General features: G+C 52.2%; 2 protein-coding genes across 3 annotated transcripts in view; one reads left to right on the plus strand and one right to left on the minus strand.

The window, feature by feature from the left end:
* Positions 1-15,221, minus strand: part of PPP1R12B (protein phosphatase 1 regulatory subunit 12B) — a 173,311-nt gene extending 158,090 nt beyond the window's left edge. For both annotated transcript variants that reach the window (XM_052653524.1, XM_052653523.1), the window contains exon 1: positions 14,937-15,221. In XM_052653524.1, coding sequence (XP_052509484.1) covers positions 14,937-15,221 — 285 coding nt within the window. The remainder of the gene's footprint in view (positions 1-14,936) is intronic.
* A 3,157-nt stretch (positions 15,222-18,378) lies between these two features.
* UBE2T (ubiquitin conjugating enzyme E2 T) lies at positions 18,379-23,558 on the plus strand. Its single transcript, XM_052654024.1, has 7 exons — positions 18,379-18,422; positions 19,513-19,661; positions 20,147-20,216; positions 21,361-21,466; positions 21,569-21,667; positions 21,793-21,870; positions 23,241-23,558. Exons 2-7 carry the CDS (start codon positions 19,553-19,555, stop codon positions 23,364-23,366), a joined length of 588 nt encoding a protein of 195 aa, XP_052509984.1. The 5' UTR covers positions 18,379-18,422; positions 19,513-19,552; the 3' UTR covers positions 23,367-23,558.
* Positions 23,559-24,184: the final 626 nt, after the last annotated feature.

Consider the following 24,184-nt stretch of genomic DNA (forward strand, 5'->3'; position numbering starts at 1 on the left):
AACAGAGTTTTGCCAAGAAAATGCACTGTTCATAGCAAACACCCTCTTCCAAAAACACAAGAGAAGACTCTACACATGGACATCACCAGATGGTCAACACCGAAATCAGACTGATTATATTCTTTGCAGCCAAAGATGGAGAAGCTCTATATGGTCAACAAAAGCAAGATCAGGAGCTGACTGTGGCTCAGATCATGAACTCCTTATTGCCAAATGCAGACTTAAATTGAAGAAAGTAGGGAAAACCACTAGACCGTTCAGGTATGACCTAAATCAAATCCCTTATGATTATACAGTGGAAGTGAGAAATAGATTTAAGGGCCTAGATCTGATAGATAGAGTGCCTGCTGAACTATGGAATGAGGTTCGTGACATTGTACAGGAGACAGGGATCAAGACCATCCCCATGGAAAAGAAATGCAAAAAAGCAAAATGGCTGTCTGGGGAGGCCTTACAAATAGCTGTGAAAAGACGAGAGGTGAAAAGCAAAGGAGAAAAGGAAAGATATAAGCATCTGAATGCAGAGTTCCAAAGAATAGCAACAACAGATAACAAAGCCTTCCTCAGCGATCAATGCAAAGAAATAGAGGAAAACAACAGAATAGGAAAGACTAGAGATCTCTTCAAGAAAATTAGAGATACCAAGGGAACATTTCATGCAAAGATGGGCTCAATAAAGGACAGAAATGGTCTGGACATAACAGAAGCAGCAGATATTAAGAAGAGGTGGCAAGAATACACAGAAGAACTGTACAAAAAAGATCTTCATGACCCAGATAATCACGATGGTGTGATCTCTCACCTAAGCCTGGCATCCTGGAATGTGAAGTCAAGTGGGCCTTAGGAAGCATCACTATGAACAAAGCTAGTAGAGGTGATGGAATTCCAGTGGAGCTGTTTCAAATCCTGAAAGATGATGCTGTGAAAGTGCTGCACTCAATATGCCAGCAAGTTTGGAAAACTCAGCAGTGGCCACAGGACTGGAAAAGGTCAGTTTTCATTCCAATCCCTAAGAAAGGCAATGCCAAAGAATGCTCAAACTACCACACAATTGCACTCATCTCACATGCTAGTAAAGTAATGCTCAAAATTCTCCAAGCCAGGCTTCAGTAATACGTGAACCGTGAACTTCCTGATGTTCAAGCTGGTTTTACAAAAGGCAGAGGAACCAGAGATCAAATTGCCAACCTCCACTGGATCATGGAAAAAGCAAGAGAGTTCCAGAAAAACATCTATTTCTGCTTTATTGAGTATGCCAAAGCTTTTGACTGTGTGGATCACAAGAAACTGTGGAAAATTCTGAAAGACATGGGAATACCAGACCACCTGACCTGCCTCTTGAGAAATCTGTATGCAGGTCAGGAAGCAACAGTTAGAACTGGACATGGAACAACAGACTGGTTCCAAATAGGAAAAGGAGTACGTCAAGGCTGTATATTGTCACCCTGCTTATTTAACTTCTCTGCAGAGTACATCATGAGAAACGCTGGACTGGAAGAAACACAAGCTGGAATCAAGATTGCCAGGAGAAATCTCAGTAACCTCAGATATGCAGATGACACCACCCTTATGGCAGAAAGTGAAGAGGAACTAAAAAGCCTCTTGATGAAAGTGAGAGAAGAGATTGAAAAAGTTGACTTAAAGCTCAACATTCAGAAAACGAAGATCATGGCATCCGGTCCCATCACTTCATGGGAAATAGATGGGGAAACAGTGGAAACAGTGTCAGACTTTATTTTTTGGGACTCCAAAATCAGTGCAGATGGTGACTGCAGCCATGAAATTAAAAGACGCTTGCTCCTTGGAAGAAAAGTTATGACCAACCTAGACAGTATATTCAAAAGCAGAGACATTACTTTGCCAACTAAGGTCCGTCTAGTCAAGACTATGGTTTTTCCTGTGGTCATGTATGGATGCGAGAGTTGGACTGTGAAGAAGGCTGAGCGCCGAAGAATTGATGCTTTTGAACTGTGGTGTTGGAGAAGACTCTTGAGAGTCCCTTGGACTGCAAGGAGATCCAACCAATCCATCTAAAGGAGATCAGCCCTGGGATTTCTTGGAAGGAATGATGCTAAAGCTGAAACTCCAACACTTTGGCCACCTCATGCGAAGAGGTGACTCACTGGAAAAGACTCTGATGCTGGGAGGGATTGGGGGCAGGAGGAGAAGGGGACAACCCAGGATGAGATGGCTGGATGGCATCGCAGACTTGATGGACGTGGGTCTGAGTGAACTCTGGGAGATGGTGATGGACAGGGAGGCCTGGCACGCTGCGATTCATGGGGTCGCAAAGAGTCGGGCACGACTGAGCGACTGAACTGAAACTGAACTGAACTGCTCCCACTCCAGGAGGCTTGGGTTCGAGAGGAAGTAACATCTGGCATCCCTCATGCTACAATGAGTAGCCAAAAAAAGATGTTTCTTCTGGTTTATTATTACTATTTGAGACACTACAGATTAATTAGCAATTAACTTCCCTCTTCCACCACCTTTAAGAAAATAGGACCACATGAAACTGCCAAATATTGATGAAGGTGACCCTCCCCCACCAACCTCCAAAAGCCAGAAGGCTAGAGCAGAAAGGGCTGTGTAGCCAACTTCCCATCATGAATGATAAAAGGAACCAGCCAGCATTCTCCAAATTCTATTCTGATTCTAAAAGGTATCAATCACTAAGTAACAAGTAGCACAGAGTCAGGCGCATTAATTCATTCAATAAATGAATGCGAAAGAATAAAGGTCAGATGAAACGGTTTGCTGGAACTATCCTCCCCATCACAACCCCCCAGGCTGCCCTCCAGGGACGGTGCTAATGAGTATCACAGGGGCCAAAGCAGGGCTGGGAAATGAAATAAGCTCGAGTAGCTGGTCTGCCCTTCAGTAACAGGAGCACAGCCTTCTGCCTCTAGTGCTGGGCTTGCCGCTGCCGCTGCTGAGTCGCTTCAGTCGTGTCTGACTCTGTGCGACCCCAGAGATGGCAGCCCATCAGGCTCCCCCGTCCCTGGGATTCTCCAGACAAGAACACTGGAGAGGGTTGCCATTTCCTTCTCCAATGCATGAGAGTGAAAAGTGAAAGTGAAGCCGCTCAGTCGTGTCCGACTAGTAGCGACCCCATGGACAGCAGTCCACCAGTCCCCTCTGTCCATAGAATTTTCCAGGCAAGAGTACGGGAGTGGGGTGCCGGGCTTAGCATCCTAAAATACCCCTCACTCATGAGTAACAAAGCCTTTGGAACTAACTGGAAACCAACATTTTAGGAGTCTTCTCAAGGCAATGGCACCCCACTCCAGTACTCTCGCCTGGAAAATCCCATGGACAGAAGAGCCTGGTGGGCTGCAGTCCAGGGGGTCACTAAGAGGGGGACACGACTGAGCGACTTCACTTTCACTTTTCACTTTCATGCACTGGAGAAGGAAATGGCAGCCCACTCCAGTGTTCTTGTCTGGAGAATCCCAGGGATTGGGGAGCCTGGTGGGCTGCCGTCTATGGGGTCACACAGAGTCGGACATGACTCAAGCGACTTAGCAGCAGCAGATATCTTGGGCCCTAATTTTTCCCCTTCCAAAAGTCAACAGGAAAACTAAGTTTTCCTTAATAGTAAAAACATAACACAACCTCCATGAAAAGTCCTCAAAACATCTTCCCACTGAAACTGCTCTCTCAGAAATCATAAGCGACCAAATCTAAGCTTCCCCCAGGCCTGCCCCTCGATCCCCGTTCACACTACTGGCCGCTCGTTCCTGAGACTCCTCAGCGTCACTGGGCTTTCCTGGCTGTCCTCTTGGTGCTGTAACGAAGGATCAGAACTCAGCGGCTTAAACGCGCACGGCTTCATCTATGGGCCTGGAGGACAGAAGCCTACAGTCGGGCTCACTGCCCAACACCCAGGTTTGGCAGGACATGCTTGGGGGAGGCTCTTCAGAGCACTCCACCCCGTGGTCTTTTCGGTGGTGTGAGGCTGCCCGCCGGCCTGGGCTGGAGAGCCCCCAAGACGCTCCCATCTCTGGTTTCTGCCACCACCGTCTCCTACGACTGACTGTTCTCCCCCAGCTCCCCTTTCTAAAGACCCTGAAGATGACGCTGGGCTCACCTAGACAGCCCCAGGCTCATCCTCCCATCGAAGACCCTAAGCGTCATCACCTTGCAAAGCCCCTTTCCCCTGGAGGGGAGGCATCCGCAGGGTTCCAGGACTCGGACAGGCAGGGCCCCGGGGGGCACGCCTCAGCCAACCCCCGAGAGGCCCGCCGGCTCCTCTCTCCCACCGGCCTGCGCCTCCTGCTCTTCTGTTTCCTCCCATCCCCTCCCACAGTTGTCAGTGCTCACCTTGACGCTCGTGTCCAACTCTCATTTTAAACGTGAACAACTGGAGCCCAGATGGGGAGATGACCAGCCCAGAGCCACACGGACGTGGACAGCATCCTCCTCGGGTGTCTTCAGAGCAGCGGAGCCCCGTGCTGGACCGAGCCCCGCTCCTGTCTGAACAAGGCAGCGCCTCCCTCAGGCGGGAGCTGGCTGCCAGCTCTTCTCCGCTCTCTCGGCGGCTCCTTCCTCTCTGCCCCGTTCATTCTGAAATCCAGCCGCAGCTTCCTACTCCGAAGAGCTGACGCTCCGGCTGGGCCACCTCTCCTGCCCAAACCCAAAGCTCTCCACCAAGGACTGCGTGCTCTCGACGCCGCCCCGCCGCCAGCACGCCACCCCCGCCCTGCCCCTCTCCCTGAACGGCCTCCCTCGTCCCTCCACCGAGGAGTCAGTCGCGGAGCACACCCCGCTGAAAGGAGCTGCTTTCTCCAAACCAGACTGAGTCACGTGTGGGCAGGAGCCATTCCTACCAACACACACACACACACAGCAGCCCCGCTCCAACCCTGGGGTCACTCTCCTCAGTTACTTGCCATCAGAAAATACCAAACGGAATATTCCAGAAATGAGCAATTCCCAAGTCTTAAATTGGCCAACGTTCTGATGAGCTCTCTGGCCGACCAGCTCCACCCCACTCTGTCGAGCAGGCCCAGGCTGCCCACCCATCAGGGAGGAAAGACAGCACCACAGACCCTTGAGCTGTGCGGGTCTACTCAGAGCAGACTTTCCTCCATTAATATGAACTGCGGCGTAGACAGTACCCAGGGGGCTGACTCTGCAGACGCGGAGCCCTGGGACCGGAACACTGGCTACTGTGGGGCGTCAGCACCCCGACCCACCTGGAGTACGTGCAGGGCTCGACGCCACCTGCGGCTTCAGGCACCCGCCGTGGACATGGGCAGACTGCTGCAGAGATCAGCACAGGCTCACGAGATACCACCAGGCACACAACAGCGCTGCGAATTCGTCATCGCAGGAGAGCTCTTGCCTAAATATTGCATGTTAAATATATATATACAAACATGTTGATGTGTGGCAAAACCAATACAATATTGTAAAGTAAAAAATAATAATAATAAATTTTAAAAATTAACAAACAAACAAACAAACATGTATATATAAAGAGCACCCGCTTACTATGGCACAGCATTCAAACGGCAAAGCCTGCACTTTGAAAGCACACTGAATGACATAGGAAAATGGCCACCAAGGGAAAATCAGGAAGCACACTGTGCGACACTAATTTGCTCCATAAATACAGTCTCCACACATATGAGCTCAATATAAGGGACAGCTGGAAAAAAACCTGAAAGGAATACACTAAAATGGTAGTGGTGTTCATCTCAGAGTAGCCTGATTTGCCGACTAAGGTCCGTCTAGTCAGGGCTATGGTTTATCCTGTGGTCATGAATGGATGTGAGAGCTGGACTGTGAAGAAGGCTGAGCGCCGAAGAATTGATGCTTTTGAACTGTGGTGTTGGAGAAGACTCTTGAGGGTCCCTTGGACTGCAAGGAGATCCAACCAGTCCATTCTGAAGGAGATCAGCCCTGGGATTTCTTAGGAAGGAATGATGCTAAAGCTGAAACTCCAGTACTCTGGCCACCTCATGCGAAGAGTTGACTCATTGGAAAAGACTCTGATGCTGGGAGGGATTGGGGGCAGGAGGAGAAGGGGACGACCCAGAATGAGATGGCTGGATGGCATCACTGACTCGATGGACGTGAGTCTGAGTGAACTCCGGGAGTTGGTGATGGACAGGGAGGCCTGGCGTGCTGCGATTCGTGGGACTGCAAAGAGTCGGGCGGGACTGAGCGACTGGACTGAGCTGAGCCTGATTTTAAATAGTTTCTACCTTCTCCTCCTGTTTTCTATCCAGTTTTACAACGAGCAATACAGTGTAGCAACAGGCTCACAACACAAAGCTAAAAACAGGGAGTTGGCCCTCCAACTGCCTCAGCAGAAATGAATCCCAGCTTCCCCACTCATCACCTGTGCAGCCCTGGGCAGTGGCTCCAATTTCCATCTCTGTAGGATCCAGAAAATGATAAGGTACCTCCTCATGAGCTCTTCATATACTCATGAGTTAATAGATTAGAACTTAGAACAGGCCCTGGCTCACAGTAAATACCATCCAAGTGGGAGCCACTGTTACTGCGTCCACCTGCTAAGCTGCTGCCACCGTGATTAAAGACCACAAAGCATTATCACTAGCGTGAAGACTGTCACTGAAGCTCCTCACCACCACGTAACTACCAACAGGGCTTTTTAAAAATGACATCGAGTACCAGTAAGGACGGGAAGCAATGTTCACGGTGGCTTTACTCATTACCACCAAAACTGTAAATAATCAAAGCATCCTTCACCTGGCGGACAGACAACAAGCTGCAGTGCGGCGGTACAGTGGGACACCTCTCTGCAAAAAGACCAGCGTGCTCCTGACACGCGCAACAACACAGGGGACTCCACACGTCACAGCCAACAAACGCAGCCCGACTCAGAGGCCACAGAGCAGGCTCCCCAATCGGCCCCGTCACTCCTGCCAGAACACCGATGGAGGGCCGGGGGGGGGGGGGCCCGAAGGTGTCCCCGGTCGTGAGGAAGGTGGTGGCTACACAAAGCGTGTGCCTGCCATAACTCAGAGTGTATTTAACACAAACCTGCACAGACACACTGAAACCATAATCACAAAAAACTAGCCAATCCAATCACACTAGGACCACAGCCTTGACTAACCCAGTGAAACCAAGCCATGCCCTGTGGGGCCACCCAAGATGGGCAGGTCATGGTGGAGAGGTCTGACAGAATGTGGTCCACTGGAGAAGGGAATGGCAAACCACTTCAGTATTCTTGCCTTGAGAACCCCATGAACAGTATGAAAAGGCAAAATGGTAGGGTACTGAAAGAGGAACTCTTCAGTTCATTAGGTGCCCAATATGCTACTGGAGATCAGTGGAGAAATAACTCCAGAAAGAGTGAAGGGATGAAGCCAAAGCAAAAACAACATCCAGCTGTGGATGTGACTGGTGATAGAAGCAAGGTCCGATGCTGTAAAGAGCAATATTGCATAGGAACCTGGCATGTCAGGTCCATGAATCAAGCCAAATTGGAAGTGGTCAAACAAGAGATGGCAAGAGTGAACGTCGACATTCTTGGAATCAGCAAACTAACATGGACTGGAATGGGTGAATTTAACTCAGATGACCATTATATCTACTATTGCGGGCAGGAATCCCTTAGAAGAAATGGAGTAGCCATCATGGTCAACAAAAGAGTCCAAAATGCAGTACGTGGATGCAATCTCAAAAACGACAGAATGATCTCTTGTTCGTTTCCAAGGCAAACCATTCACTCTCATGGTGATCCAAGCCTATGTCCCAACCAGTAATGCTGAAGAAGCTGAAGCTGAACAGTTCTATGAAGACCTACAAGACCTTTTAGAACTAACACCCAAAAAAGATGTCCTTTTCATTCTAGGGAACTGGAATGCAAAAGTAGGAAGTCAAGAAACACCTGGAGTAACAGGCAAATTTGGCCTTGGAATGCGGAATGAAGCAGGGCAAAGACTAACAGAGGTTTGCCAAGAGAACACACTGGTCACAGCAAACACCCTCTTCCAGCAACACGAGAGAAGACTCTACACATGGACATCACCAGATGGTCAACACCGAAATCAGATTGATTACATTCTTTGCAGCCAAAGATGGAGAAGCTCTATACAGTCAGCAAAAACAAGACCGGGAGCTGACTGTGGCTCAGATCATGAATTCCTTATTGCCAAATTCAGACTTAAATTGAAGAAAGTAGGGAAAACTGCTAGACCATTCAGGTATGACCTAAATCAAATCCCTTATTATTATACAGAGGAAGTGAGAAATAGATTTAAGGGCCTAGATCTGATAGATAGAGTGCCTGATGAACTATGGAATGAGGTTCGTGAGATTGTATAGGAGACAGGGATCAAGACCATCCCCATGGAAAAGAAATGCAAAAAAGCAAAATGGCTGTCTGGGGAGGCCTTACAAATAGCTGTGAAAAGAAGAGAAGCAAAAAGCAAAGGAGAAAAGGAAAGATATAAGCATCTGAATGCAGAGTTCCAAAGAATAGCAAGAACAGATAAGAAAGCCTTCTTCAGCAATCAATGCAAAGAAATAGAGGAAAACAACAGAATGGGAAAGACTAGAGATCTCTTCAAGAAAATTAGAGATACCAAGGGAACATTTCATGCAAAGATGGGCTTGATAAGGCACAGAAATGGTCTGGACCTAACAGAAGCAGAAGATATTAAGAAGAGGTGGCAAGAATACACAGAAGAACTATACAAAAAAGATCTTCATGACCCAGATAATCACGATGGTGTGATCACGCACCTAGAGCCAGACGTCCTGGAATGTGAAGTCAAGTGGGCCTTAGGAAGCATCACTATGAACAAAACTAGTGGAGGTGATGGAATTCCAGTGGAGCTGTTTCAAATCCTGAAAGATGATGCTGTGAAAGTGCTGCGCTCAATATGCCAGCACGTTTGGAAAACTCAGCAGTGGCCACAGGACTGGAAAAGGTCAGTTTTCATTCCAATCCCTAAGAAAGGCAATGCCAAAGAATGCTCAAACTACCACACAATTGCACTCATCTCACATGCTAGTAAAGTAATGCTCAAAATTCTCCAAGCCAGCCTTCAGTAATACGTGAACCGTGAACTTCCTGATGTTCAAGGTGGTTTTACAAAAGGCAGAGGAACCAGAGATCAAATTGCCAACCTCCACTGGATCATGGAAAAAGCAAGAGAGTTCCAGAAAAACATCTATTTCTGCTTTATTGAGTATGCCAAAGCCTTTGACTGTGTGGATCACAAGAAACTGTGGAAAATTCTGAAAGACATGGGAATACCAGACCACCTGACCTGCCTCTTGAGAAATCTGTATGCAGGTCAGGAAGCAACAGTTAGAACTGGACTTGGAACAACAGACTGGTTCCAAATAGGAAAAGGAGTACGTCAAGGCTGTATATTGTCACCCTGCTTATTTAACTTCTATGCAGAGTACATCATGAGAAACGCTGGGCTGGAAGAAACACAAGCTGGAATCAAGATTGCCAGGAGAAATATCAATAACCTCAGACATGCAGATGACACCACCCTTATGGCAGAAAGTGAAGAGGAACTAAAAAGCCTCTTGATGAAAGTGAAAGAAGAGATTGAAAAAGTTGACTTAAAGCTCAACATTCAGAAAACGAAGATCATGGCATCTGGTCCCATCACTTCATGGGAAGTAAATGGGGAGACAGTGGAAACAGTGTCAGACTTTATTTTGGGGGCTCCAAAATCAGCGCAGATGGTGACTGCAGCCATGAAATTAAAAGACGCTTGCTCCTTGGAAGAAAAGTTATGACCAACCTAGATAGCATATTGAAAAGCAGAGACATTACTTTGGCAACAAAGGTCCATCTAGTCAAGGCTGTGGTTTTTCCTGTGGTCATGTATGGATGTGAGAGTTGGACTGTGAAGAAAGCTGAGCGCCGAAGAATTGATGCTTTTGAACTGTGGTGTTGGAGAAGACTCTTGAGAGTCCCTTGGACTGCAAGGAGATCCAACCAGTCCATTCTAAAGGAGATTAGCCCTGGGATTTCTTTGGAAGGAATGATGCTGAAGCTGAAACTCCAGTACTTTGTCCATCTCATGCAAAGAGTTGACTCATTGGAAAAGACCCTGATGCTGGGAGGGATTGGGGGCAGGAGGAGAAGGGGATGACAGAGGATGAGAGGCTGGATGGCATCACGGACTCGATGGACGTGAGTCTGAGTGAACTCCGGGAGTTGGTGATGGACAGGGAGGCCTGGTGTGCTGCGGTTCATGGGGTCGCAGAGAGTCGGACACGACTGAGCGACTGGACTGAACTGAAAACATAGACTATAAACATGAACGCTTTACACTGTGAAGATGAAAATAAGAAGGACTTAAGTCTAATTTACCAAAAGACCCGTCCAACCCGCTACCTGTAACAGAGCCACGCTTCACCCTCACACAGTGACAGCTTGGCTACTGTGAAACACAAAGGTTCTGGAGCCGGCATTGCAGCAGACAGCTCCTTTATGAGACTGCAAGCCAGGGCACAAAACTTTGGCTAAGGAGCAAAAAAAAAAAGGTGGTGGTTAGACAACGTGTGTCTGTACTCCCCCAGCTCTCCCACTTCCCAATAAACCACCGTAAAAATAAGCCTCATTTTCAAAGCTGGCTCTGAAGTCCACGACGGCGTCACGACTGGGGACGAGACTGGGAAGGCAAGGCCAGGTGGCCTCCTATGAAGCAGGCTGCGAGGTCAGCCACCAGAATGACTCAGCAGGCGTGCTCCGGAGCCACGGTGATGAAAACGCCGACAGGCTCTCTTATTTATGCCCAGATCGCCTTGGGCCCTAAGGCGAGCAGAATTCACCAACATACTGGGTAAGTCTCGTGGAACTGTAAGGGGCATAAATAAGGAAGTTGGAACAAAAGAGAAAAGGTTAAGAAGACAACTTTTATCCCAGTTATAAAATAAGTCACGGGCATGAGATGACAGCATAGTGGTCGTGGTCAAAACGTCTGCACCGGAGTTTGAAAGCTGCCAGGAAAGTGTACCTTAAAAGCTCTCATCACGAGAGGGAAAGCTGGCTTTGCACGCTGACCAGAAGCAGAGGCCGTGCACAGGAAACGAACACAGGGTCAGACGTCAGCTGCAGGGCCTCCCTGGCGGCCCCGTGGCTAAGAACCCGCCTGCCGACGCAGGGACGCGGGTTTGACCCCCTGGTCTGGGAAGATTCAGTGGCCGCGGGGCAACCAAGCCTGTGGGCCCAACTACTGAGCCCGGGCCCCACAAGAGACGCCACCGTGATGAAGAGGAGGACCCGCTCGCTGCAACTAGAGAAAGCCCAAACAGTAATGAAGACCCAGCACAGCCATTAAAAAATGGGAACACGGGTGGCTTCCATGAGGTGTTTAAACAATTCAATTTAAAAAAGGAATACACATCTTACTTTAGCATACAAGTCGGCACACCGACACACCATCTGGAACCGAAGCACAGGCCTCTCACCTTCGTCTCCTCTGTCTCACTGCACAGAAGCCGCTCTGCCTTCCTCCCCTCACCTATCCCTGCCTAGTCTCTTCCAGGGAAACAGATCCTTTGCATTCCGCTCAGGACACAGGGCCAGACTGAGGCAGCTCTAGAATGCCTGAGGCCACTAGGAGTTGGATTCCAGTCTGGGGCGACTCTGAGGCGCAAACATGGACTCTGAGGCCACCAGGAAAGCATCCTTCTAGCCTTCTTGGTGTCATCCAGATGGAGACCGGTCTTGAGCGCAGAGCCCCGAGGACCAGCATCAGCGTCCTCCCCACACCCGCAGACACAGCACCAATGGAATGCATTCTGGAGGAAGCGCAGGCACCCATTTTGACAAAGCCCAGAAAATCTTTCCAAAAGCAAGTGGCTGCCTCTCAGCAGCCCAGTGATTTGGCTGACGCAGGTCTACGAGCCTGTATCTGGCCCCAGAGGCCCCAAGAGCATAACGCTAAGGACACGAGATAGGCGCTAATAAAAAACCTTACCACATAAACATGTAAAAAGAAAATGTTTAAAGTACCAGCCCACACTGAATTATAAGCCCACACTTCAAGCCCAACAATATCGACACATAAACGAAATGGGAATTCCTCTGTGAGCAAGCACGCTCTTCCAAGGGTTATGTAACTCAATTAACATCCTTTTCATTGACGACCCCGCGTGCACACCAAATCTTACTTTATTTGCTCATGTCTAGTTGGTATGCATCAGTTTCCAAGGCTTTCACCAGAGCAAGGCTAACCTTCATGATACTTCTTATCCGGATCTATTTCAAGCATTATTAGCAGGCGCCCTGGAACTTACCTTTGATTCAAGCACCTCCTGGCAGAAGCAAAGGCTGCCAGGAAAGAACGGTCTAAGTCAAAAGCAGGGTCAAGGCACCGCGCCCTGAAACACAAAACGTCTACTGTAACCTTGAGGGAGAAGAGGGATCGTCCAGCGATGTCTGCTGGGGTTTCTCCCAGCTGGCCCAGAGGCCGTGGCCAAAACGTGGCCAGCAGCAATCATCCTGATAAATCACACCACACTTGCAGGCCGGTGGCTATTTTAGCTAAGTAATTCGGGCGAGCATACCACTCTCCGCTTCACAGAAGGACAGGCACGCAGACACCTGATGGCCGTCCAGCCACTGGCAGTTCCAGCCCCACGTTTCGAAAACCCCCTTTTAGGTACCTTAAGAGTCCTTCAGGCCCTGGAGAAACACACTGTAACTCTACGGAAACTGACTAGGAAAAGAGTTCCTGAGCCAATAAAGGCCCCGTCTTGATTCAAAACAAAGAGACGGTCGGTTGTTTCCCCTCAAATCTTCAAGCAGCTTAGTCTGTGGATGAAATTTGTCAAGTGCTGGGTACACCTGGTCAACCCAACTCGCCAAGAGCTCTGCAAGCAGGGAGCAGGATCACAAAGCGCGTGCAGGCGTTTCAGAGAAAAGGCCGTGGCTGCCATCCCCTCCCTCTCCTAGTTTAGGAGATCACAGAATGTGAAGATCACAGTAACTCAGAGAAGCTGCAAGTCACCATCTAGGGTGCTAATTAACAGGGAAAGAGAGACTCCAAGAGGCCCAGTCTCAGGGCAAGGGGTCAGAAAGGTGGTCTCCTGGTGTGGGAAGAACCACCAGGAGCGGCCTCATGCTGGGTGCTGGTCTTGGGGCTCTGCTAAAACACGTGTGGTCGGGCCGGACTCAGTGGGCAGAGGCAGCTAAAAGAAATGGGGCCACTGAGTTATACTCAGAAAACTGCCTCAATAAAGAACACGTGCGCTAGAGATGGCTTTCTATTTCTCTATCCTCCAGTATCCCTTCAAGTGGTTTTTTTCAGAATCTAGACCTCCCAAATACATCTGAAAAGTAAAAACGCACCCTCTCAAGGAGCTCAGAAATTTAAAATGCATGTGGCCCTCTTAGCATCCATCTTATACATATTCAGCTCCTTAATAGATGAAATATAAAGCTCTAGAGTTTAAATGTGAAAAATCTATGCCTAAAGGCAATTTCTCTCTCTCTCTTCTAATCCCATACAAGCAACAATTTTCTGAGCTTGAGACTCATCACCTATAAAACGGTTATTATATCAATAACAAACACCTACGTCAAAGGATAACTGCTGAGATTCACATGCAGTGAGACATAAAATAATTTTTAAACAGCAAAGAATTATACAAATGTTTTTTGGGCTCCAAAATCACCACAGATGGTGACTGCAGCCATGAAATTGAAAGACACTGGCTCCTTGGAAGAAAAGCTGTGATCAACCTAGACAGCATATTAGAAAGCAGAGACATTACTTTGCCAACAAAGGTCCGTCTAGTCAAGGCTATGGTTTTTCCAGTGGTCATGTATGGATGTGAGAGTTGGACTATAAAGACAGCTGAGCACCAAACAACTGATGCTTTTGAACTGTGGTGTTGGAGGAGATTCTTGAGAGTCCCTTGGACTGCAAGGAGATCCAACCAGTCCATCCTAAAGGAGATCAGTCCTGAATATTCATTGGAAGGATTGATGCTGAAGCTGAAACTCCAATACTTTGGCCACTTGATTCGAAGAACTAACTCACTTGAAAAGACTCTGATGCTGGGAAAGACTGAAGGCGGGAGGAGAAGGGGATGACAGAGGATGAGATGGCTGGATGGCATCACCGACTCGATGGACGTGAGTGTGAGTGAACTCCGCGAGTTGGTGATGGACAGGGAGGCCTGGCGTGCTGCAGTCCATGGGGTCGCAAAGAGTCGCTCGCGACTGAGCGACTGAACTGAACTGGTTGCTCTGAGGTGGGGCACCGTTCTGAGTGAGGAAACACGGATACAAGCAGAGTAAAGAGAAGGTCCTTTCCTCTGAAAGAAAGGACTGGAAACACGGCGAGGAGGCACGCTAAGCTCCTGGCTAGCGTGTTCGGAGAAGCGGCGAGACGCAGGCTTGTGTTATTTTTCAGAAGCACACTCACGCCAACGCACCCACTCGCACAGACAGCAGAAGAAGGAAATCGAGAAGGATTAAGAGTGGGTGTCCAGCTCCGGGCCCCCTGAAATAACTGACGAAGTCCCACGTGGAGAGGGAGGGTGGAGTCAATCCTGACAGCGACACGGAACACGGGGGCGTACGATGGGCGCGGCGGAGGCGCCGGGGCCGAGCGCACACGGCGGCCCACGGCTGCGGCCCGGCCTGGGGCGCGTCATTCCCGCGGGGCAGTCGGGGCGCGGGAAGGCAGGCGGCCCCGAGCATCAAGCCAGGGGACCCCCGCAGACGGCCTCTCGCCGGCGCGCCTGACGCGGGGCTGGGCCCGCGGTCACGAAGCCGCCCCCGGACCTTCGCAAACCCGAGGACGCGGCGCGGACCCAAGCCCCGCTCTCGGGGGCACGGACAGCCGGCCTCCGCGAGGGCGCCGGGCGGGCGGCGCGGGCACCGGGGAACACGGCGCGCACCGGGCCGGGGAGCCGGACGCCGCCGGGCCGCGCGGACCCCGGCTCGGCCACCCGCCCCGCGCGCTCACCTGGTGCAGCGCGGTCAGGCCGTCCACGTTGGCCGTGTCCACGTCGGCGCCCCGGGCCAGGAGCCGCCTCACTTCGTCGGTGTCCCCGCTGGAGCAGGCGGCCAGGAACACAGCGCCGTCCTCGAAGCGGACCCGCGGGCCCCCGCGCCGAGCCTGCGGCCCCGCGCCCGGCCGGTCAGCGGGCTCCTGCTCAGTCGGCGAGCCCCGCCAGCGCCGCAGCTGCTCGGCCCGCCGCGCCCGCGCCGACTCAGCCCGCTTCCCGCCCAAGTGCTCCAGCTCGGCCATTGCCGCCGCTGCCCCGGGCCGCCGCCGCCGCCGCCGCCGCCGCCGCCGCCGCCGCCGCCGCCGCCGCCGCCGCCGCCGCCGCCGAGCGCCTCAGCCGGGAGCGGAGGGCGGAGTCCCGCGCGCAGCCATCTTTACTGCTCCGCTGCCCGCACGTCCCGCGGCCTCAGCACGCAGGCGCGGCGGCGCCCCGAGGCATCACGGGACTTGTAGTGGGAGCCCCTCGCGCGCCCCACCACCCTGGGCGCGCCCGGGACCGACCGGAACTTCAATTCCCTGGATGCACCCGGAAAGAGGCGGGGCCGGGAGGCTCCGGGCCTGGCAGCGGACGCGCGGGGTCACCTCTGCCCCGAAGGCGGGAGCTGTCCGCGGCCCGAGTCACCTCCGTGCGCTTCCAGCTAATCTCGGATCCCTAATTATAACGTCAGTCTTTTGAAGTGGAAAAAGAGACGGTTTCTATTGAGAAAAACTGGACGGAAAGGACTCGAAATTCTCGAAACCCTGCCCTGGTTGTAAATCCAGAGTTTTATTAACGTTGTAACTTAGAACGCGTTAACAAGGAGCCCTGAAAAGACCCTGGAAAGGATCCTCGCAGTTCATAGTGGGAATCAACAATCTGTGTATGACTTCAGAAGTTTTTCAAAATTTAAGTCATCTAAGTTTTTCCTTGAAACATCTTCCCCCAACAGAGGCTCTCTGAAAGTTCAGTTCAGTTGCTCAGTCCTGTCCGACTCTTTGCGACCCCATGGACTGCGGCAGGCCAGGCCTCCCTGTCCATCACCAACTCCCGGAGCTTGCTCAAACTCTGAGAGTAAGCTTACACAATAAACTTATACAACTGTTTACTATCATTAAACAAACATGATAGTCTATATTTCCTAAATATGGTAAAGAAAATAATACTGATGCTTTACATACAAGTGGACAAATCCTGACAGTCCTGTATAAGTAAAACATAATTGTTTTTTCTTCCAGTTTTATTGAGATGTAATTGACATGCAGCATGTGTAAGTTTAAAGTGTACAGCATAATGACATATACATCATAATGACCGCAGTAAGCATGGGTCATCACATACTGATACAAAATTAAACAATGTATATTTTGTGATGAGAACTCCCAAGATTTACTCTTTTAACTTTCATGTATAACATAGGGCAGTGTTAATTATATTTATCATCTTGGATATTATATCCGTGTGTGTGCGCACACACGCGCACGCAGGCAGCGCCTACTCAGTGGTGTAGGACTCTGTGACACCATGGACTGTAATTATGTAGTTACTTATCTGATAACAGGAATTGGTACCTCTTGACCACCTTCCTCCAATTCCCCCAGATCTGTTCTCTTTCTCTATAAAGACTTTTTGTTTGTTGAAGTATAATTAAGCTATAAACGACATCAGTTCCTGGTGCACACAGTGGCATTTCAAAGCGATCACACTCCTGAGCCTTTAAATGTACCGAGTCCGCCAGTGACGATGCACACACATCCGGAAACTTTTATTAAATAATCATTTCCCATAAAAAAAAAACCCTACAAATTCGTGTGTGTGCCTGCGTGCGCTCAGTCGTGTCCGACTCTTTGTGACCCCATGGACTGCAGCCCTCCAGGCTCCTGTGTCCATGGAAATTTCCAGGCAGTAATACTGGAGTGGGTAGCCATTTCCTACTCCAGGGGATCTTCCCACTCGGGGATCCAACCCGAGTCCCTTGCATTTCCTGAACTGGCAGGTGGAATCCTTACCGCTGGTCCACTTGGGAAGCCCATACTCCATTCTTTAACGCAATGGCACCTGTACAGTTTATGAAAAGCTTTCCGCGTGGCCTCTGTTCTCGCCAGTTAACATACCCCCCTCTGGTGGACAAATAGAGACTGTACATTTCGCCCATGGGACTCTTTCTTTTCCCTGTTCTCCCGTTTTTTCCGTGGTTCCCCAAACTACAGGTCTTTGCTTGGTTCATCATACCATCTCTCCTTTCCACCAGAGTTAGCATAGTGCCTGATTCGTCTAAAGGACGTGTTAAAGATTTCCAGGCTTCCCTGGTAGCTCAGCTGGTAAAGAATCCGCCTGCCATGCAGGAGAACCCAGTTCAATTTCTGGGTCAGGAAGATCCCCTGGAGAAGGGATAGGTTACCCACTCCAGTATTCTTGGGCTTCCCTGGTGGCTCAGCTAGTAAAGAATCAGCCCGCAATGCGGGAGACCTGGGTTCGATCCCTGGGTTGGGAAGATCTCCTGGAGAAGGGAGCGGCTACCCACTCGAGTATTCTGGCCTGGAGGGCTACAGTCCACGGGGTCGCAAAGAGTCGGACACGACTGAGCGCAACACAACCACAGCACGTTCTCAGAAAACCACCGGAGGAAGGAATTAATTTCAGTTCCGAAGATAGAACAGCAATTGCGACACAGTTAAAGTTGAGGTGGAAAATAAGGAACCATATTGAAGAGATCAAAACGGAAAGCATCAGTAGTAAGACAGGCAGCCAACTCCAGCGCTAAGACGGAAAACACGTCCCCACGGTGAGTGGGCGCGGGCAGTAACCGCGGACCGACAGCGGACTGGACAGGAACGGGATTCCCGTGTGGCTCGCGGCTCCCGGCGGGGCCCGCAGGCCCCGGGGGCACCGCGCGCCTGCGAGGCCGAGAGGACGCCCACGCCGCGGCCACCCGGAACCACGGCTACTCAACGCCGGTCTGGGCCGGAAGCAGAGGTCCCGACTGGACCGCCCGCGGGAAGGTTCAGCAGGACCGGCCGCTCCTCCCGCAGCCGAGCCGCAGGCGTGGCGGGCGCGGCCCGATGGCGGCGGAGGCCCCAGCGCCGCGCGCCCCCAGTCGGAACCCCGCTCCGAACGTCCGGCTCCTCGGGCTCTCAGGTCTGACGGTCCTGAGGCGGCAGCCCCACCGCGCGAACACCCGGACGGCAGTCGGCTCCCGCACAGACCCTCCCGGCTCCTCCCAGCTCGCCTCCTCCCGGGACAAGCGAGCCGGAGACTCGACGGTCCCAGCCCAGCCGCGCTCGCGTTCAAGCGCGGGGGCGGGGCCCGCCCGGAGCCCGGCCAATCGGAGGCTGCGCGCCTCCCGGGCGGCGCTCCGGACCAATCACAGCCTCCCGGGCGGAAGGCGGGGCAAGGCAGCGGCTGGGCTCGCGCAGGCGCGGTGCCGGCTGCTCGGGGCCGTTGCGCTGCGAGGAGCGACCGCGCAGGTGAGAGAGGCCGCGGGCGGGCGGGGTGGCGGGGTTGGGCGCGCTTTCTTTCCGCCTGACTGCGGAGCCTCCTCTTCTCCGACTGTCGCTTGTAGAACGGACGCTCTGCATGTCTTGGCAGCGCGGTTGGCGCTCGGCCCCGGCCCGGCCCGCGCCCCACCGCCGCCCCAGCCGTTTCCCAGCCGCCACGCCCACCGGCCGCTCCCGGGGCCCCCCCCCCCCCCCCCGACGTTTCATTAATTGTGTATATTTGTTGTTTTACCCTTGCTGATTCCCAGTACCTGCTTACTGAGAGAAGCAGTCAGGGTCAGTGTGTAAACGGAGCTCAGTCGCTCAGACGTGTCTGATTCTTTGCGACCCCATGGACTGTAGCCCGCCAGGCTCCTCTGTCCGTGGGCTTCTCCAGGCAGGAATACTGGAGCGGGTTGCCGTGCCCTCCTCCAGGGGAGCTTCCCGACCCACGGAGCCACGCAGCGTCTCCTGGGACTCCTGGATTGGCAAGCGGATGCTTCACTAGGAGCGCCACAGTGTATAACAGTAGATAACTACCTGGGAAGATAACCGGATCCCAGAGATGATATGATGGTCCTCAAGACGCGGATAAAGAAACTTGGAATAATTGACATGAATGTCTGTTGTAGTGATTAGTTCTAACATACTAATTTGCCTGTAGTATTGCTAATTCTGGGACTTCCTTGGTGGCTGAGTGGTAAAGAATCCGCCTGCCAATTCAGGAGATGCGGGTTCCCATCATCTCTGGGTCAGGAAGATCCCCTGGAGAAGGAAATGGCAACCCACTCCAGTATCCTTGCCTGGAAAATCCCAGGGATGGAGGAGCCTGGCGGGCTACAGTCCATGGGCCGCAGAGTTGGACACGACTGAGCGACTTCACTTTAGAACTTCAGTGTTTTGTTTGTAGAAACTTTTCATTGTTTTATACTTTATTTTTAAAATGTGTTTGCACGAGGGAAAAAACTCAAGACTCCTTCTCAGACTAGCAAGTGACATGACGGCTGTCTCCTTCAGTGAATTGAGCCGGCACTAGAATTCACTGCTGCTGACTCTTGGCGGGCACCCCTCTTCTCCCCAGGATCCCAGCCAGTGCAAACTGAGTGCTTCTGCCTGAGGTCATGCAGAGAACATCACGTCTGAAGCGAGAGCTGAGCCTGCTGGCCGCAGAGCCACCCCCGGGCATCACGTGCTGGCAGGACGGGGACCGGATGGAAGACCTGCGAGCACGTAGGTGTCACCCCAGGCGTGCGGGTCTCGAGCCTGTCGACAGTTGCGCTGGGATGTGATCACCGTGTGTTCCTCCGAATAGGGCACGAGTGCATCTGCCTGCCTCGTTTGCTGCCTTTATAAAAGGTCTCCAGGGCGTTTCTTCTTTGGCCTTTTACCCCACCTCTTGCTGATTTATTTCCGAGACCTGGGCATCAGCTCTGAAGCAGTTCAGCACCACAGTTACGTCACCTTTACGTATCTGTGAGGCCAGACCGGGCAGCACGTGGTCAGAACGCAGCCGGCCTCCCAGCAGGGCTGCAGGTATCTGTCGCCTGTGGCCAGATCTCCCACGTAGCCCTTGGGTGACACCAGCCCGGCCTGGCGCCTCGTGTGGGGGCTTGGCAGACCCTGAGAGCTGTCCCAGACCCAGCATCCCGTCAGGACCAGGCGGTGAGCTGCTTCAGGCACCCAGTTACCTCTTCACTGTTTCTTTTTCTTTCAAGAGATACTCGGTGGAGCCAACACACCTTATGAAAAAGGTGTTTTCAAGCTGGAAGTTCACATTCCAGAGAGGTCAGTGTGAGCTACATTTACATTTCCAGGCTAAACCAGTTGCTGGAAAACAGCAGTGTCGTGGAGCGTTGAGCACAGGACTCACAGGGCCTGGATCTCGGTCCTCGTCTCCTCAGGACTTCCTGTCACCTCCAGCACCTTCTCTTTGGAGTTCAATCTCTTTTTCTTAAACCTGGGCTAGATCACATCTAACACCACCTCCCCTACCCCGGGCTTACCGTTGCACTAACACACACAACATTGTGGTAACACACACGTCAGTGCGGTAACAGACACAGACCGTTGCGCTAACACACACATAACATTGTGGTAACACACGTCATTGCGGTAACACACACACGTCACTGCGGTAACAGACACACACCACTGCAGGAACACAGACAGAAACTGACCATTCACACCCTGCTTAAGTGAATGGTTTTGGGGCATGGATGCTGTTGTCCAGCCACCCCATCCCCTCCATCTCGGGAACTTTTTCATCTTCCCAAACGAGTCCTCCGCAGCGCTGTGACGCCAGCTCTCTGTCCCCGCCCGGCCCCCTGTGGCCCCGTCCCCCTGCCTGTGTGGAGGCCCTGGTCGTGCACGTGTGCTGTAAGACTCTCATCAGGGGGCAATGGTTGTAGTTTGTGGTTTGTAGACACCTGTTCACAGGCCAGGTTTGTTACAAGTCCCAAGAGAAGCAGGTCAGTAATCCCAGGGATGTCAGTTCTGAGACGCACAGGGGTTTTCCAAGGTATGTGTCTCACCAGAGAAAGAGTAACCAGGTGCAGTGTGCAAATCAGAATTGGACCCTGTTTTTCAAAATCCATCTGTAAAAACCTGCAGCCGAGACTGAGGAAGCCTGAGCGGCAGGTGAGACTGAGGAGTAACCTTTGTATTTTTTTCACAGGTGTACTGACAGTCTTGCAGCTCTGTAGGAGAGGGACCTTATTCTTAGGAGATCATGCTGAAGTATTTCAAGGGCTAGGGACTTGATCCAGGGGCGGGTGAAAGGGTTTTCAGTACTGTGAATTCTCATCATAAAACTGGGGGAGAACAAAGGTCTGTCTCTCGAAAGTTGCTCCCTAATCAGTCATCAGCAGCTGTTCGTGACGCCAGCAGCAACATTCTAGTGAAACTTCCCTGTCCTCCTGTGCTGTCAAAGGTACCCGTTTGAACCTCCTCAGATCCGGTTTCTGACTCCAATCTATCACCCCAACATCGACGCTGCTGGACGGATTTGTCTAGACGTTCTCAAGTTGCCACCAAAAGTGAGTGGCGGGGGCAAGGTCGACCCTCTGGCCTCATGTGATTGGAGAAGCACATTCTTAGAGCTGCTGCCTGCCTGTCTGTCCATCTGTCTGTCTGTCTAGGGTGCCTGGAGACCATCCCTCAACATTGCAACCCTGCTGACTTCCGTTCAGCAGCTCATGGCCGAGCCCAACCCGGATGACCCGCTCATGGCTGACATTGTAAGTGCCCAGCCCACTTTCCCCATGTCCCATACGCTGTCCAGGAGGGGTGTGGAGCTGTCCAGCGTGGCGGCTGGAGCCGACAAGTCTTGTCTCTCTCCGTTTACTCTCTGCTTCCGTCTTAGTCCTCAGAGTTTAAATACAACAAGCCAGTCTTCCTCAAGAACGCCAGGCAGTGGACAGAGAAGCACGCACGGCAGAAGGTGGGATGTCTGGCAGCCCTGACTTTGCTCCTGCCTCTCGTCTGTTGCGTGTGAATGTGTCTGCGTTCGTACAAGAGTTTGTCGCGTGTGCCGAGTGCATGCTGTACCCAGGGGTGGCTGGTCAATCGCCTGCGACCTTCCTTTTGATCGTTGAGCAGATAGAGAGCTCAGCCAGTCGGAGCAAGGGCTTCTGGGAGCCACCGTCCACTGAGGACCACCAGGCAGCTGGGGCCTCTTTGTGGGACTCGGGGAGGGGCAGGGGTGTGGGAGGGAAGGGAGTGGACGTGGAGGGAGGGAGGAGCCACGTCCCCAGTTTACATCGATAGTTCGCTCACTGAACAAAGGAGACCCTTCGGGGCAGAGATGATGCTGAACACACGTGGGTCTGCTGAGCCGTCCCCTCCTTGAGACAGAGTCACGTAGCCCTTAGTGTCAGTAGGGGGAAGAATCAACAGATAAACGGCTCAGGGGATGGGAGAGCAGCAGCTTTGGAGAGAATGTCTGTCTGGGACGGGGCAACGAGGCCCCAGGAGAACGTTTGTTGTGAACCATGTTCAGTGTGAACCTGTTCGGTGTGAACCCAGGAGGAGTACGGTGTGAACCATGTTTGGTGTCAACCGTGTTCAGTAAGAACCCAGGAGAAGTACGGTGTGAACCGTGTTCGGTGTGAACCCAGGAGGAGTACGGTGTGAACCTGTTCGGTGTGAACCCAGGAGGAGTACGGTGTGAACCGTGTTCGGTGTGAACCCAGGAGGACGGTGTGAACCGTGTTCGGTGTGAACCCAGGAGGACGGTGTGAACCGTGTTCGGTGTGAACCCAGGAGGAGTACGGTGTGAACCGTGTTCGGTGTGAACCCAGGAGTACGGTGTGAACTGTGTTCGGTGTGAACCCAGGAGGACGGTGTGAACCTGTTCGGTGTGAACCCAGGAGGACGGTGTGAACCATGTTCGGTGTGAACCCAGGAGGAGTACGGTGTGAACCGTGTTCGGTGTGAACCCAGGAGGAGTACGGTGTGAACCGTGTTCGGTGTGAACCCAGGAGGATGGTGTGAACCCAGGAGTACGGTGTGAACCGTGTTCGGTGTGAACCGTGTTTGGTGTGAACCCAGGAGGATGGTGTGAACCGTGTTCGGTGTGAACCCAGGAGGATGGTGTGAACCCAGGAGGAGTACGGTGTGAACCGTGTTCGGTGTGAACCCAGGAGGAGTACGGTGTGAACCTGTTTGGTGTGAACCCAGGAGGATGGTGTGAACCGTGTTCGGTGTGAACCCAGGAGGATGGTGTGAACCTGTTCGGTGTGAACCCAGGAGGACGGTGTGAACCGTGTTTGGTGTCAGCTATGCTCTGCTTTCCCATCTGCTCCTCCTCAGGCAGGCGAGGAAGGGCCGCCTGGCAGCCTCCCCGAGGTGGGCGGCTCAGAGGGACCCAGCACCGCGCAGAAGAGGAAGGCCGGGCAGCTGAGCGGCGGTGGAAAGAGGCTTTGCCCTGACGTTTAGGGATTGTCCTGGCCCGTCTTTGCCGGGATGGCCCACGTTGCCTCCATTTCTGAAACGTTTGCTTTGTATGTGATGACGTGGTCATTTCTGCGTCCTGTGAAACAGACCTTGTACGTTCATGTGTTCTGCTCTGCGTTGATTCTCTGAGAGTTATTTTATTTACCTTGTGCGTATTGATTTTAAAACTTGTAAGTCTGAAAAATAAAGTCATTTGACGTTGAACACGCATTCATCCTGAATGTGTGTCTGGGAGCAAGCTGGCCAGAGAGCTGTTCAGAAGGAGTGTCACGGTACTTGGAAGAGCCCTTTACTTTGCCAACCTGCCAGCATCACACAGGACACTGAGGATGGACACGTGTCTGAAGGAGATGTAGAGAGAATTTGGTGCCCACCATGCTTCCAGAACTCTAGGTTTCAGAAGTCTCAGGCAGTGTGGGATTCAGGTCGTCGCCCTCCTGAGTGTTGCTTGCAGCCTTCTCTCTGGCTCACATGGCTGGTCAGAACACTGTGGCGCAGCACAGAGCTCAGCAGATACAGCGACCGCCTGTGACGTGCCAAGGGGATATGACATTAGTGGGACAGTCAGGCGATGATCGCACAGATTCACAGGGCTCTTCACAACCCCTCGTGTCCCTGGCAGCTTCATTTGAGGGCAGGTACTAAGGTGCCAAGCTCTAGTCCCTGGCCAAGACTGGACAGGGCCCTGGGGCCCATGTTCACTGTTCTGTGCAGACGACGGGCAGGCGGTCCGGGCCTGCCGTCACTGTCCTGTGCAGACGACGGGGCAGGCGGACCCGGGCAGAAGTCAGCTGAAGTGG

The sequence above is a fragment of the Budorcas taxicolor genome, chromosome 16 (genome assembly GCF_023091745.1).
Source record: "Budorcas taxicolor isolate Tak-1 chromosome 16, Takin1.1, whole genome shotgun sequence".
Classification (NCBI taxonomy): Eukaryota; Metazoa; Chordata; class Mammalia; order Artiodactyla; family Bovidae; genus Budorcas; species Budorcas taxicolor.

Excerpts from the sequence above, each read along its gene's own strand:
- UBE2T (XM_052654024.1), top strand. The coding sequence starts at position 19,553 with ATGCAGAGAACATCACGTCTGAAGCGAGAGCTGAGCCTGCTGGCCGCA. Across the intron at positions 19,662-20,146 it reads GATGGAAGACCTGCGAGCAC|AGATACTCGGTGGAGCCAAC; the intron begins GTAGGTGTCACC and ends TTTTCTTTCAAG. Across the intron at positions 20,217-21,360 it reads GAAGTTCACATTCCAGAGAG|GTACCCGTTTGAACCTCCTC; the intron begins GTCAGTGTGAGC and ends GTGCTGTCAAAG.